Source organism: Athene noctua, chromosome 1, assembly GCF_965140245.1.
Source record: "Athene noctua chromosome 1, bAthNoc1.hap1.1, whole genome shotgun sequence".
In the NCBI taxonomy this organism is placed as follows: domain Eukaryota; kingdom Metazoa; phylum Chordata; class Aves; order Strigiformes; family Strigidae; genus Athene; species Athene noctua.
Genome location: NC_134037.1, coordinates 132,253,430 through 132,269,615, shown reverse-complemented (window position 1 = coordinate 132,269,615; position 16,186 = coordinate 132,253,430). Strand labels below are relative to the sequence as shown.

The following is a 16,186-nucleotide window of genomic DNA, read 5'->3' as shown; positions in this document are numbered from 1 at the left end:
AATGCAGTATTATTTAGATGGCTCTACAACTAAAATGAGAAAAACTTAACTGGACCTTACTAAAGGTGTGATCCTGTAACATCACCAGTAGAACATGTGCAGGGAAACCACCGCCCCAACAGGGTTGCTAGAAGAAGGGTGAATGAACTACATGCAGCAAATACACAACCTCTACATCGTGAAGTAAGGAGTTGTGGTTATTAATTACTTAGTAGAGAACGGCTGAGATTCTTCTGAATTGGGGTAGTACACACTGTATGATAACAAAAAAAAAAAAAAGCAGTACTCCTGCCCACCCCCCAACATGTTGAATTTTTCATAAAAGTAATTTTTAATACAGTCACTTACATGCTGCATTGCAACAAAAGCTGTATATGAAGAGAAGCATTTTCTAATATTTATGAAGCTCATTTGTACCTTTGTTGCTTGGGGAAAAGAAGCCAGCTTTGCAGCCTTATTGGACTGGGGAATTTTAGGGAAGGCTCCATGAGATGCTCATATAATGTCTCTGTCTGTAGTGACTTCGGATAATAATTATCCCTTCAATTACCAAGACATTGGTATCTTTTACTAAGACAAATCATGTCTTTGTTACAAAAAAGGAGGTTCTTCCAGGACTGACCTTGCCTGATGCTGCTCACAAATGGGGCTGATGACAAAGGGCACCTTGAGAGCCCCTTGAAGGCACTCAGAAAGTGAGGCAAGGAAACAAGTGGATTCATAAAAATTCAGTTTCATGTTATAATCATTCCTCTGACTTGGCTGATTTCCATTTATCGCAAGGTAGGGTTGAAGCTAACTTCAAAGGCATGATAATCATAGAAAGTTTATTATTTATTTTCTTTCTGGGTGGTCAGCCATCTTCACAGACACTTTACTAACCAGCCACATAGTTTTATCCCCAGAGTGAACTTTCGTGCACTATGAAGGACTGGTGTTGCTTCACACAGTGGATGAAGTTTCAAGGAAGGAGAACAAATTACTTTTATGGCATATAAAGGACCCTTTTGCCTTGTAGAATTAAAAGAGTGATCTCCCCACTGGACCAGGATCAGTAATTTGCTCAGAAAGAACTTCTACCTGTGTCTCTAGGGGGCATTATGTGAAAGTTATTTAGGAACTGTAGAAATCAAAGCCTTGACATGAGATCTCTTGACCAAGACATTGGTAAAGGAAATGGAAAAAACAGTTTTAAGCTAGTAGTCAAGTGGAACATATGCCCGAATACAGTAACAGTGAATCCACTGGGAATTCAGTTGATCACTGATGGAACCTATGACTGTGTTTGCAACAGATGCTGATTCTAAATGTCTGAAATGGTTGCATGAGTTCAGTCAAATCAGTGTGACTATAGGAAACTTTAGGACTCTTCTTTTTTTTTTTTTTTTTTAAATGGATAGTGGTTCTTGAATAGATTATAAATAACCATTAAACTCAGGTTTGATGAATGACCATTGTTTTGTTAAAAGAAATGACACCAAGTATGCAGTATCAGCTGGTTCTCATTCTACCAGAGAGAGGCAGCTTACAAAAGTATTGAAGTAATTCATCCTATAGCTCCAAATAGGAAAGAATTTACAGTCAAAAGCTATGACTTCCTTCCGGCCTAGAGAAAGGTACAATTCTTCAAATCAGTGTCAGCAGTGTTCTGTGCATGATGCAGTTTCAGACCTTGCTGGGACTTTGAAGAGACTGATCCATAAAGGGCTGTTAGAAGAAAGCGACGGCAAATGGGTGCAGAGAGATGCATATACAGAGTCATTCTCTGCACAGCTGAGTATAGACAGCATTAAACACCTCCCAGAAAAGACATTTCAATCAGATTTTGATTATGCAAGACACTATATGTGAATTATGCTACTTGAAAACACTGAGCTTGTAGGATAACCATTGGCTTTAATAATTGGACATTTAATTATGTATTATTTAATATTAAATTTAGACTTAAATTAATAAAAAGAGCCCTATCTCAAGCTTTTAGATACTTCACCATAACAGTTATTGTGCAGTATGGGGACCTCTCAAGAACATTAAAATATCATTTACTCAGTTAGAACTTCTGCCAATAGTTCCTTCACTGTTAGTACACACATCACCCTGGGCCATTGTACTCCATGGATTTCTCCACATTATATTTGTTACAAATGAAAAACAAAGCAAATATGGCACTAAGTCTAGACTAGGCAGCCATGATGGTTCTTTCGTATCATGACTGTCGGTAAAGACAGCAGCATACCGAGTCCAGTACAAAATACCATCTAACAGCACTGACAATTAGCTCTCACCCTACCTGTACCCCTGCCTTTGTCTGTCCAGAGACCATCTCTCTCCACAAAACCTTAATAGGAACCTAAAATGTATTCAAATGGAGTCACTTTCCAAATGATCATGCAGTTCTAAATCATTTGTATAATAAAGTATGTAAATTTAAGCCACGTTCAGGGAAGTAATCCTGATCCAGCTAAGGGATGCTTCCCATTGGAAGTATAGATATTTCACTTCGGAAGAACTGTGTTTGCCAGCCACACTTGTATTTAGCAAGATTTATTTTCCCCAAAGACATGCTGACTAGCAGACCTTTTTTATTAGTATGATCCATGTCAGGTCACATCTCTTGTCGCAGATCATGTCATTTCTAGTTGGGATTCAAATGACCTTGAGTTTCATTGGTCCTTACTTGGCCTTGCTCTATTAGATTTAAAAGTCCACTCATCATTTTTCTCCATACGGTATTTATGCACATTGATCAAATTATTCCTCGTTCTTAACTCAATAATTTAAACAGAGTGGGTTTTCAGTCATAAGATATGTTTTCTGCTTTATTTCTGTATCTTTCCCATATACTTATCCTTCTGTTTGGCATATATTCAGTATTGCTTTAACAGCCTCAGCACAGCCAGACAATGAAAAAAGTCCCACATTTACATACTCTTATTACTTCCTCATTTATATGTGAACAAGTTACATTTGCCTTCCTTGCCACAGCGTGCAGTGGAAAGGTCATGTTAAGTTGCCAGTAATACTTTGCAGGATGTGGTACCCTTTCTGTGCCTGTGGCTTGAATTTCTTATGCCTTGATGTGTAAGTCTGAATTTAACTGTACTAAATACAGATGTTTGAGAGCAATCTAAGGGAAATGCTTTGTCTTGGTTATTATTTACCATTACCGTATTCCATGCATTTTCTGCAAATTTTCTCAGCAGCACTTTTGTATTTTCTGCCAGAGTATTGATGAACATATTGGATAACAGTGAGTGGTTTACTGAGGCTGGAGGAATTCCCCATAAACTGATCATCTGTTTCTGTTGGTATCTGTTTTTACAAATCTGTTGGGCAATGCTTGGTCCATGAATGGATGCTTTATGTTACATGTAAAGCTCAAATATATCACTTTTAAAGGCACGTGCTTGTCAACCAAACTTGGATTTAATAAGATATGTATTCCTTGAAGCCTTACTGACCGGCAGCTATTATGTTTCTGTCCTATAATTTTTATTAATTGATCTTCAACCCAAAATTCTTGTTTTCACATTGTTTTTCCTGGGATTGTTGTCAGGCTAACCAGCCTTTGGTTCCAGAGGACATCCCTTTGCCTTTTACATTGTTGTCTTTGCTTGGCAGCTGTTGCAGCCATCGGAGGCAGACTCTGGAGCAGCCATTGAAATACAAGTCTCTGTAAGAGGGTTTAGCTCTGATTCATGCCCTACACAGACTGACATGGAGGGAAACTTAACGCACACTGTTGGGAGTGCATTACACGTGCATAGGTACCAGAAGGGTGGATTGGGATTGCTGTGGAATAATATCAGATAGCATATTGACTTTTTCATTCAAAGCCAGCGGCATTTATATGCATGTATCATAAACCTACTGTATTAGAGCTCTTTTCATTGCTTGTGGAGTGCTGTGATGAACTGTCTGGTTCTGCCAGCCTTTTAGATGCAATTTAAATTGCTTGGGCTGTTCTCTAATCTCTTTTTAAGGACCTTCTACCTCTGTTAATGTCACATTATGGCTCCAAAACAAGTGCCCTTGGGATAAGAATGTCCGGGCTTTTTTTCTGATAGCAATAGCAATAACATATCATTCATTTAGCTCTCCTGCTCCTCCTTAACTGTCTCTTTAGCTTTTCATCCTCTTTAGCTACCTCTTACAGCTTTATGTTATGAGGATCTGGCATACATGACATCTTCCAATTTTAATATGTTCAAGAAATTTCTTAATATGTTGCCCGGTGATATTTTCTTCTTTGTTCTCCATTTTTTTTAATGTTCTACTTTCCATTAATATACTACCTGTGTTTCACAGCCTTGTTTGCATGGCTGTTGGATTAATGCTTTTAGAGCACACCATAATAAATACTGTGATTTGAGCTTTATTTATATGATGAGGATAGCAACTTATCATTACCCCTTAATTAATGAGCTTTTATTTTAACGAACAGAGCCAAAATTTCTGAATTGATAATGGGTTTATAATGCATGCAGTACAGTCATTCAGTCCCTTCCTCTAGCTCGTCCATGGATTTTCTCCATTCTGTTGGCTATAGAGACTTCCATCATCACTGGTCTATACTTGTGCGTCACTGGGGCAGAGACTTGTCAGAAGCCTGCTTGATTTTGTATAGCATTATATTTCACATCTAGGGATTCTCCACAAGACTTTATTTTTCATTTTGCTACCATGATTTTCATCCTGATTACAAGAAACTGCATTAATGCTCACAGTATTTGTAAGGAGGGGAGAGATGCTGCCACCCCAGCCATTTTTCTCCAGAAGAAATCTACTGCAGTCAGTAGATCAGATTAAGTCTGTTTGGGATGGCACTGAACTGGGACCGAGGATACTCCACATGTCTTAACTCCTGAAGTTACTTGTAGGAAGGATTCTTCTGGTCTCTAGGGAACTAATAGTACAATACTCTGGGCCATGCAAAAGCTGTACTGTCATACAGCTGGATCTTAATTTAAAACAGAAAAAGGGGAAAATATTAGAGGAAAAAACTCTTTAGTCATCTTTCTTCTCCCCTGGAGTTAGTCGCACTCACTAATAGCATTTAATTGAAGTGACACCATCCAAACAAGCATTCTGACAGGCTCAAAATTAAGTGTTTTCCCTTTTCCCATTAAAAAAGTAATTACAATTAAAAATGAAACTGTGACTTGAAGTTCACATTTTTATGTCTGACTTTAAAAACCATATTTGCACTGAATTTCAGTTGACTGGATTTCACATGATGTTTTCCTATGTAAATCTTTGGTTTCAGAAAATCCCGTAGTTGAGATGTATGCAGAGGATGTTCCCACTGTTTATTTCCTCATGTATCATGTGGATCCAGTCAAGGCCAAGCACATGAAAACTTTCTTGCTATATTTTCCAGTCATGTCACACTTGGCAAAATCATTATCCTTTATCATAGCATGTTTAAGTGATGTGCTGTTAGCTTTGCATTAAGGGTTGACCCAGCACTGTGGGATCTGGTGGAGTTGAGAATGGTCAGTGTGAGGTTAATGGTTGGACTGGATGGTCTTCAAGGTCTTCTCCAACCAAGATGATTCTGTGATTCTGTAAGCAGTATAAGCTCAGGACTTGCATTCTATAGACACTTAGAACAGCAGGTGTGCACAGGGCCAGCAGGAGTTTTGGAAGACCTTCAGGAAATGAAATATCCTGGTCCCATCCTTACTGTGTCCTGTGACTTCCTAACTGATAGTTAAATCAGTCTGGAAAACCAGCCATGCAATGCAAAACGCTGTAAGACCATTTCTTGATTCCTCTGGAAGCCTCTATGACTCAGCAGACAGGTCTTTCTGAAGCATTTTAGACCCAGTTTTGTAATGGCATTTAGGCAGCTGATTTTCTAAATTATGTCAGTTAGACCCGACTTGTGCAGACTGTTGCAAAATCCACTAGGCTTGTGTTTTTGAGTTCTTTCAGGACATCCTTATAAACATGGTACTGTAGTAAATCTGACCCTAAATCAGATTAGTCCCATTTTATATCAAATCCCATTTTGAAATGCATGCCTTTGCCATTTTTGGTCACTTGCTCTCACTGTTGTAGCAGCTATTATTACTTTGTTACTTCTGTCACCTTTCACTGTCAAGCAAGCATCAAAGCTGCTGCAGTTTTGAATCAGCAAACCAGTGTCCCTTGGTCGCTGGCTAGAAAGCCACATGAGCTAACCCCTGGAGCCTGGTTACAGGCAGTCCAGCCAGTCCTTGTTGTAGGAAACTCATCAGTTTCCAAGCAGACTGAGCACTCAGCATAGCATGAGACAAAGGAAGCACCAAGCATCTTCCACTGAGCAGTAAGTGAGGTGTTTCCAACACAGTCCATCTGAGTTCCACCCTCTCCCAATTCCTGCAAATTTCTATTGGAGAACCTGCTTCTCTCTGACAGAGAAAAAGCAAAATGTATGCCTGGATGCCCATGTCAGCACTTGAGCAGAGGGCACTGGTCAATGGAAGAGGGCAAGAGAACCATCTCTCAGCTGCCTGGAGATCTCCTGTTCACGCTGGAAGCAGAAACAAACCAATTACCAGTTAAAATATGCCAGTCAGCACATCTTGTCATGGCAGCTTGATGTCCTGTACTTCTCTGGAGACCTGAATAAAGACAGTCAGATTTGCAGGGAAGGGGGGGGTCTCTGCTTCTGTGAGAATGTCACCTCCTTCCCACAGATCACTACATGTGTTGTAAACAAATAATCCTGCAGTTCTGCTTCTTTTCAAATGGAAGTCAGAATGACTGTCTAAGAGCTATCACCACTACCTCTGGACCTCTCTAATCTTCCTTTTATTCTTCTTTTCTGATCAAGTGACTAGAACTAACTGCATTTTCCAGGGGAAACTGTACTATCGATGAACACATTGGCATCGTATTTTCAGTGTCATTTTCTTTCTTACTTTCATATCCTAAAATTTCGTTTGCTCTTTCAACTGTGTAATGCACAGAGTGTTTTTACTAAGCTGCCTACTATAATGAATGGGTCTTTGTCTTGAGTGGTTAGTTCATTCAGTTTCCAATAAAGCTTATGAATAGCTTAAATTATTACTTCTAACATATGGCACACTGTATTTGTCATATGCATTTAGCCTTCAGTTGTACTGTCCATTGACCTACCTTGCTTTATGAGGATGTGTCCTGGTTCAGCTAGGATAGGGTTAAGTTTCCCCAGCAGAGAGAGAGGGGGAAGGGATCTCCAGGCGGGTTATTCATACCATGCTGATGTCAGGCTCCGGCGCGGGAGCACAGGAACTTTTTTTCCTTTGTAGCTTTGGGTCGTGGGGAGCACGGCACTTGTTCCATAACCATTGCGGTATTTCTCTGTATATCTTTTGTCTTGCTTACTGTTATTGCTGTTTATTGTTGTTATCATTGCTACTGTTGTTGTTCAGATTGTTTGTCACACTGTTGTATTAAATTTCTTCTTATTTTAACCTGGGGTTTGTGCCTCACTTCCAGCCCAACCGGCTGAGGGTGGGGGAGGGGCAACGGCAATGTGGTCTCCGGTCCCGGCAGGGCTTAAACCACAACAGGATGTCATTCAGCTCTTATCAAAGCATAACAACTTTGAATGTTGTTGTGTTATTCTCAGCCTTTCTACAGGCCTGCTTGAGTCTTGAACTAACTCTTTCTTTCATCCTGTTTTTCAAGTCACTGGCAGATCTAGCATTTCACCAGAGCTGGGATGTTCACCACATGTTGCCAGAATTCCTTTGCAGTACTGTCACTGAACCTCTGGCTGACTATCAATTCTCTCTCTCTTCAGCTCTTTGACACAAACCCTTATTCCAGGGTTTATCTCCCTTTGTTCATCTGCACTGTTACCAACCTGACAGTTTGGTCCTGGAATAAAGCCCAGCCCTTGTACAGTAGGTGATGACTAGTCTTTGTTATTTTAGCATAAAGTGCCCAGTATCCCAACTACAGGCCAGGCACTCCTTGGGCACAGGGCTGGACATGTGCAACAGAAAGATATGCCATTTTTTTGTGAGGTGTTTACAGTGAGATTCCCAGCTCTGTTCCTGGGTCCCTTTCAACTTCTCCACCTGGGTTACCCTTATAGTGATAAATAGTATTAACAGTTGCTTCTTCAGAGCAGAAAACCAATAGAAACCAGGCATCTTAGGTGGAATGTGGTGTACAGTAATGAATCACATCCTCTGCTGGCTGAAGAACTCTGTTCTGAATGGCCTTCAAAAAAGATGAGATTGAGGGTGTTGGCATATCCTGCCATGTTGTTTTTTAAAAAAACATCAGCACTACATGTTGCCCTCATTGGTGTATAATGGGCAGCAGGAAAGGAGGAGAGATTATAGAGGGAAAGGAGAGTTCAGCTCCTGCCAGCAAGAGGAATGCTGTGGGCAGAAGAGCTGGGTGCAATTCATCTTTCCCCACCTCAGGCTTCTGGAAACAGGTATTAGTGACTCAAGGGCTAGTGGCTTCCTGCCTGCTCAGGTCCTTCATGTCTGAATGGGTTGATACTGTGATGATGGCCTTTGGGAGAGCCTAAGAGTTGGCCCCACATAAAAAACAGGCAGAACAAGATAATCCAAAGTAGAGAATGCAGCAGGAATTAAACATTGATATAGACAGTACAAATTAGAGCTTTACTAGCATGTAAATAAAGATTGACATATAGACAGATGGAAACAAAAGGGAGACAGAAAAATAAAAACCAATTGCTTCAGGGAACATTTCTCTAAAAGTATTTGACAAATGGCTCATTTAGAACTGGCATGGGTATATTTCCTTCTAATATTTGACCACCAGCGGAAACCAAATCATGTATGCCATGACTACTGAGCTAATGTGATAGCTGAGCTCTCAAGTTCTTATGCCTAGTACAGCATTATGAAAGTATCTTCTCTGGGTGCTTTATTAGGAGTCAACAAGAGGGGAGAATGGGCCCTCAGCAATTCAGAATGAAAGAAATTGTCATCTTCAGTACAGCTGCCAGCTTTTCATCTTCACATTGAGCCATGAAGTGAAATTGTTTGCTGCTTTCAGGATGGACACCCTACCAAAGCAAAGAGGAAAACATTTGGTAGCCATCAATCCAGAACTGTTTTACAGGCCTAGAATACAACTAGGTAGAGAGAAATTAAAACTCTGTGTGGGCAAATGTATGTTAACTGTCAAGAGGATTCCTTCCTTGTAACTGCATGTTAGGAGTGGGAATTGTTTGTCTTTTATGAGACAGACACCTATAATGTGCCCAGGCTCACTTCCCTTGCAGGACCATTTGACCTAGTGAGGAAACATGCTGGAAAGAAACTGCAGAAGGAAGCCAAGGATATTAAACCCTTGACGGTATATGGAGACTAGTTAAGGACCTGTCACAGCTGAGACAGAGTAAATGACAACTCATAGCAGATCTGAACACTGATGTTTATTTAAGAATTAACAAGACTGGAGATTTTAACCTGCTTGGTAACTCACACACTCAACTTGATTTCCCCACACCGTTACATTCACTAGGTCTCATCTTCCCTTCGCAGCTGGGACATTGCAGGTGGCTGGTCAAGGTGGAAGTTGTCAGTTCATCCTGTGCAGCTCCTCACAGTTACCAGTCTTAAGTGTTACTGGCCAAGGTCACGGGTCATCCCCCAACATTTGTCTCCACACTTCTCCATCATCTCCAGGATCTTTCCCCACTTCCAGTGTTTTTCATCCAGACATGATCTTCACCTTCTTTCTAGCCCTGAGCCCTAGGTTTTGGTTGTGATCAGCCTTCTAACTGGTGGTTCTATCTCACATCTTGTTACTAATTGGAGGATTCAAGACATACCACTTTGTTTAGTCCAGCTGCTGTCAAAATGTACAACTAGTACATACTGCTTGCAGCTAGTCTGTGCTCCAGAGTACAAAAGTTCAGCTTTGGACATTCATACACACAGAGTTATCTGCTGCCTGACAGCGTTTATAATTTAAGTGGGGTTTTTTGCCTGCCACCGGCCCTAATGCTAGTGACACAAGTGTCTGCTGCAGATCAAGGTGGAGAAAGGCTAAGGAAGTTGGCAAGGCAAAACACAGTATTAAGTGGTGTTTATTAAAAGTGAGACAGCATCCTTCAAATCGCTGAGTTATGTCCAGTGAATAAAATTGGAAGGATCATAAACTCTGGCAGGTTAAATGTAAAAATAAAATAAGGCAGGCCGAAAAACAGAATGAGGAACAGGCTGTAAATGTGTTAAAAGCTCATAAATTCTTTTTTAAACACTTCAGCAGTAGGACTGTCTGTTGAGCCATAGGTTATCACTGCAAAAGACAAGGTAAGGCCATGGCAGAAGAAAAGTGTGCTCTTTATGGGCAAACTTGAGAAGGTTACTGAGTTTATTTATTAATGTGGGACTTGTAGAGGATCTGTTTGATTGGAGTGACTGTAGAAGAAGCTATGGGACACAAGAGCAAAACAAACCTTAATACCTCGGTGCAAGTGAATGATGTTTACCTGAGAGCTCTGCCAGAGCTCACAGATGAAGTAGCTGAAGTGCTGGCTACGGTGACCAACCACTTACTTGAAACAGCCTTAGGCTCTGAGGGCTAGAAAGCTGAAAGATGTGACATCAATTTTCTAAAAGGGTTCTGGAGGAGACCCAAGGAACTAGCAGAGCCTGACCGAGCCCATTATTAGAAAATGTAGTAACAAAAAACAAAAAACAAAAAAAAAAAAAAGGAGGGGAAAATAGTATATTCTGAGGAGAAGTCACCATGACTTTTGTAAAGAGAAGTCCTACCTCACAAACTTCCTGAAGTTCTTTGAAGGCTTTGGGATGTTTATGGATAAGGGAGCTCCTGTTCATAGAGTATGCTCCAGCTTCTAAAAGGCTTCTGGTAGTCTGTCACCAAATTCAGTCCTCACATGGATGAACAGTTGGTTGAAAGATAGTCAGCAGAGGGTAAAAATAAATGGTGAGTTCTGACTAATCACAGATGAGATCTTCAAGCTTCAACAGGTCCTTGGTGGACTCCTCAGCTCTGGCTGAGTAGTAGTCAAAGAAGCAAATGCACTGTCAAGAATAGTCACACTGGAAAAGGGACAGAGAGCTAAACAGATTTCCCTGGGGCCACTTCATTAACCCTTGGTGCACTTCAGTATTGTGTGCAGGTCTCAGAACTGATGAAGGATACCAGGAAAGTTTGGAGAACGGTCAATGGAACAGCTTCTGTACAAGAAGCAGCAAAGTCAGGGGAAAGAGGTGGCTGAAGAGAGATCTGACAAAGGTTGTAAAATCCTGAGAGGCATGGAAAAGGTGACTTGCAAATGACAGTTCTTTGTCTTTTCCAACATAAGCATGAAGGTCATCAAAAGAGATTAGTAGCTGCTCTGTTCCAACAGGCAAGAAGAGCTGCCTTTTACACAAAATGTAGATCTCCTTCCTGTAGGAGGCTGTCGATGTGAAAAGTTCACACAGGTGCGCAACACAAATGTGCAACGTCATGGAAGAAAAATCCACCGCAGGTTATCAGGTACAAAGACCTTTGGCCCAGGAAGTCACTGAGCTGCAAAATATGTGAGAGTATTTTAGGGAAGTATCACGTCCCCTTCTCTTTTGTAGGCATTTGCTGTTGGCCACAGGTCCTGGGGAGATGGGCTGTCAGTCTGAGCTAATACACCTGTATTTATGTTACGGTTTTATGATCCTTATGTAAAAGTGGAAACCACATGACCCTGAATTTCTAGCCTGGATAAAGCATAGGATGCTACATGGCTGGGAATGGCCTTACCTGAAATAATGGAAGGGTGAGCCAGAGGGCAGCTTGCGAGTCCATTCTGATGTTTTAATTAAAAGGCATTACAACATAGAGCCCGTGACAGAGGGAGAAAAAAGGAAACATTACAGAAATAAACATCTGAAGACAACAACTTGCACAATTCTCTCCCTGCAGGCTTCCACCAGCTGCTGACAGCGTTTTCAAGCCACGAGGTCAACACTTCTTTTATAAACTCTTAGTTCTAGGGTATGATACATGCACCCCTGACACATGGTCTTTTAAGTCTTTGCGGATTGAGTCCTGGGTATTTATGTTTCTATCTTTAGTTACAAAACACAGTGACACATTTTTAGCTGTAAAGTCTTTAGCTAATCATTGATAGACAGGTGCCTATAAAAAGTTCTGTAGTTATTCAGAGTCTACAACTTCCTCTTTTAACGTTTAGTGCTTATATATTCCTTGGAAGTTTAAACCATATTTTCATCCTATAGAGAGCAGAACTTGTGTAATATACAGATATTATCCTGGGATTTTCTTACTGTCTAAATCAGGAACACGTCCTAGCAGCTGTTCAGTTACCATTTCACAAGCTGCCCCTTAGAAAACGAAGGCAAACTTTGGTGTTTGCTGGAAAGAGAAAACAAATTTTGTTACTCGTGTTGGTCCTGTTGCCCCTCCATTTGGGATTTTAAATAGGGCATTTGTCTTTTCTGCATGAACTGATCCACCTGGGCTCTCCTGCTCCCCAGCTATGGCTGCATAACTGAAGCTGCTATTCTGTGCTTGGGGAAAGACAATACTATGTGCAGATCAGTGCTTTTATATGAACATGTACACACCAGCTAGAGAGATCAGCTCATACATGAAATGGTTTATAACCTGAATACTCAGGTATAGCGTGTGCGTGCGAGACCAAAGGAAACATGCTGCTAAACTAATCCTGCAAAACCCCACAGTAGCCAGGGGTATCTATCACTTTCTAAGAAGCCTGATGTCAGGAGGTAAGGCAAAGGAACAGACTAACTGAATGTTATGAAATTAAACAAAAAAAAATGCATCCAGGGAATCTAGAATTTTCTTCACCTTTCATCTCGCTGACCGTAAGACCAGCCAGCCTCCTGCCACTGCAGCTGGCCATGAGAGGCAGGACTTGAACTGAAGAATCTTTAATATGGCTCTTGTAGGATTGTCCCTTAACGTGTGTAGTAACTGTAATCAAAAGAAGTGCAAGGTCTGCACCTCCTGTCAACGCAGTCAATCCAGCAGTGATACCCAGTCAGGATATCCTGGTGTCGCTCAGCAGAGTGCTACAGTGCTGCATGAGAGTGCAATACTGACCGTGAGGAGAAATGTGGCATTCAGCTCGACATAACAACTCAAATCTGATCTGGACATCAAAGCTGTGGTAGGTGCTAGAGCCTGCAGAGGAATGCAGGTTCCATGCCTGGGACCTGCACTGCTGACAGACAAGGTTCCTGCTAACACATCCGGGATTGCAGCCCCACTGCGGATGAGGCCAAAGTGAGTTGATGCAGTACGGACATCACCATGGATCTGCAGGCCCTATGTTACCTGTTCTGACCTCAGAGCTGCCTCTGCTCTGTTCTTGCTGCTCCCTGATGGAGCTGGGCAAGTAGCATCTTCCTGGGTGCCCCTCAGAGATGAGGAGGAGGAGAGGGAAGCAATCTCCTCTTTTCTTCCCTACAGCAGGCAATGCCCCGGCTCTCCACAGCAAAGGGCCGGAGCAGAACACCTTATTTTGCCATGTCCAGAGGGTGAGGTCTTCCAGGGTCAGGGTCTTCAGTGAGATCATTTCAGCTGCACACCCTATGGGGGAGCTGATCTACAGAGGAGGGCCAGCAGGGATGAGAAAAAGTCTTATCTCCACCATCTCAGCCATTATTCAGATGTACTTACATCAGCATCGCACAAAGCTGAAAAGGTATTGCCAGCCATGTCCTCATAGTGCTATTATGATTTTTCCAGACTCTCTTAGGCTGCCATTGGTATAGGCAGTGAGAGGAGGGTATCTCTGTAGCTCTGGGGATTTTAGCTTGAGATAGGAGGATCCCAAAAGGAAACAGATTAAAATGAGACAATTTAGCAAAACTGACAGGAATTAATGAAGTTATTCTGCTCCTCTGTCCCTGTGTTTCCAGGTGAAAAGGCTTCATCAAAACAATATTGTCTGTTCTATGTCTATGGGGTGAGGAAGGTTCTGCCTGCCCAGGCAAATTGATTTCATTTTGATTTTTCTTACATTTTGCCATCCATAACTGTATGTTTGGGCGCTCGCAGGTGGGAGAGAGAGGAGTGGGCTTACATGCTGTCACAGGTGCTAGAACCAAAGCAGCAACTACACCACAGTGGTCTAGGGTCAGCTGACAGCCAGGTGCCCTCAGAGTCACCTCAGCTTTCCACAGATCAGCTCTACAGAGAAACTAATGAAGACCATCCATTAAATGGGGAAAAAAATCTGACAAGTGCATAAACCAGCAAATAACTTTTGAAGAAAAACATGATGTGGATGAATGGCATCACAGTTGACAGTGCAAGCTTTCTTTCATGCTGAAGTTTCTTTGGTCTACCTGTCAGGCTATCTAGATTGTGAATTTTGCAACTGCAGTTGTCCCTGGGATTAACAGCTCTTGTCCACAGCATATGATAGTTTAAGGCATAAGGTGAAAATCACAGGAGTCAACATGTGGGGACAGGCTGAATGTGATTACTTGAAACTACATGACCAGGAGACAGGCACCAAAAAAAACCTGGTATGAGTTCTCGAGGCCTGCCATGTGGCGGATGAGCTTGATTTCTTGTTTTTTACTGAAGTCATTGGGCTTGGGGTTTTCAATCAAAAGTCAAGTTTCAATTGTTTCTCAAGCATTCCTATTCCTGAGTGATTGATCCTTCAGAGATGAGCGATGCCAACTGAGAATGTTGATGCATAGCGGTTGCAATAGCAGGGTGAGAGGGATGCATGCGTGACTGAAACACTTTAGTGGATGCTGCCACTTCTGTGCCCCTGAAGAAGAGCTATACAGGCTTGCAGAGGTGGCTCAGAGGGACTGAAGAGGAATGCCAAATGGCTGATGGGGTAGCAACTGGTAAACATTACAGATGGGTGCTGACCACACTGAAGACCATGATACCTTGTGCTGTCTACAAGGTTTGTACAGGCTCTGTGTGTGATGACTATGAGAGAAAGCCTGATACTGTTGTCATTAACTGATTTTTAAGAGCTTAAAGACTGTAGTAAAGTGATTATTTCCAGTTCTGTCCCCACAGAAGATGTGTGCTGTGGTAGGATTTTGACAGGCAGGCATTCACGCTCTCTCTCTTTCTCTCTCTCTCTCTAGGTTCTCAAGCACCTGCGACACTTAAATTTCACAAATAACATGGGGGAGCAAGTGGATTTTGATGAGTTTGGGGACCTGGTAGGGAATTACTCAATAATCAATTGGCATCTCTCTCCGGAGGATGGCTCAGTCGTCTTTGAAGAAGTTGGGCACTACAACGTTTATGCCAAGAAAGGGGAGAGGCTCTTTATCAATGAAAACAAGATCCTGTGGAGTGGATTCTCTAAGGAGGTAAGTGCTTAAATCCTGACAGCAACATTTCCCAAGTTTCCACAAGCTCAAATTTGAACTAACCATGCACCCTCCTTGTATTATGGCTCCATGTCTCATTAAAACATCCATTAATCTTATTGTGTACATGGTCTCTTCCATAGTCTTTCACACCCTCATTTATGCACTTCTGGAAATAACAGACAGCTGCTTCTCCCCTCCTATACATTTGATGAGCCCAGGTATTAATGGTTTAAATAACACCTTTTTTCTGACCCATGCACATAGCTTGGAATTTTGCAATGCTGTTTCCACAAGGATGAGAAATTCATTACCCAAGTCTGATTATTGACTAACTCACGTTTTCCTGAGCTCAGTAGTTTCTTCGCTGAGAACAGTGATCTCTTCCACTCCCACTATCTCTGTATCAAGAAGTGTCTCTTCCTGCTCCTAGTTAAATTCTCAGCTCTTTCTGCTGGCTTTACCTTCCAAGTCCCAGAGCCACCCTTGCCTTGTAAACCAAACAGAACAAGCCAGGTTAACCTGGACATGGTGCTCAAATAGTGGAGGTGCCAGTGCCTGCTGCCTTTTTATAATCTACCATAAGGTGCCTGTGCAGTCTGAAAAGTGCGTGATGTAGCCACTGACTTCAGTCAGGCCTAATTCCTTTTCCACTTTCTTGCATATGTTAGATCTTTTCAGCACAGCTGTACCATCACTAGCAGCCAGGGCTGTGTCTCCCACCGCCTGATGGGAACATGGTGCAGAGATCTCTGGATAAGAGCCAGGTGAACTGCCGTCATAGCCGGTAGCAGCCCACTCCAACCCAGACACCCCAGCTCCCAGCGGGGATACTTAGCAGGCATCTGGGTTGTGGCCTGGGAGGTGACAGG

The 16,186-nt window shown here is 42.0% G+C and overlaps 1 protein-coding gene across 1 annotated transcript in view; it reads left to right on the top strand.

The window, feature by feature from the left end:
• CASR (calcium sensing receptor) overlaps positions 1-16,186 on the top strand; it is an 80,971-nt gene that overhangs the window by 54,907 nt on the left and 9,878 nt on the right. Inside the window, exon 5 of the mRNA XM_074896770.1 lies at positions 15,084-15,314. Within this exon, the coding sequence (XP_074752871.1) occupies positions 15,084-15,314 (231 nt within the window). The remainder of the gene's footprint in view (positions 1-15,083; positions 15,315-16,186) is intronic.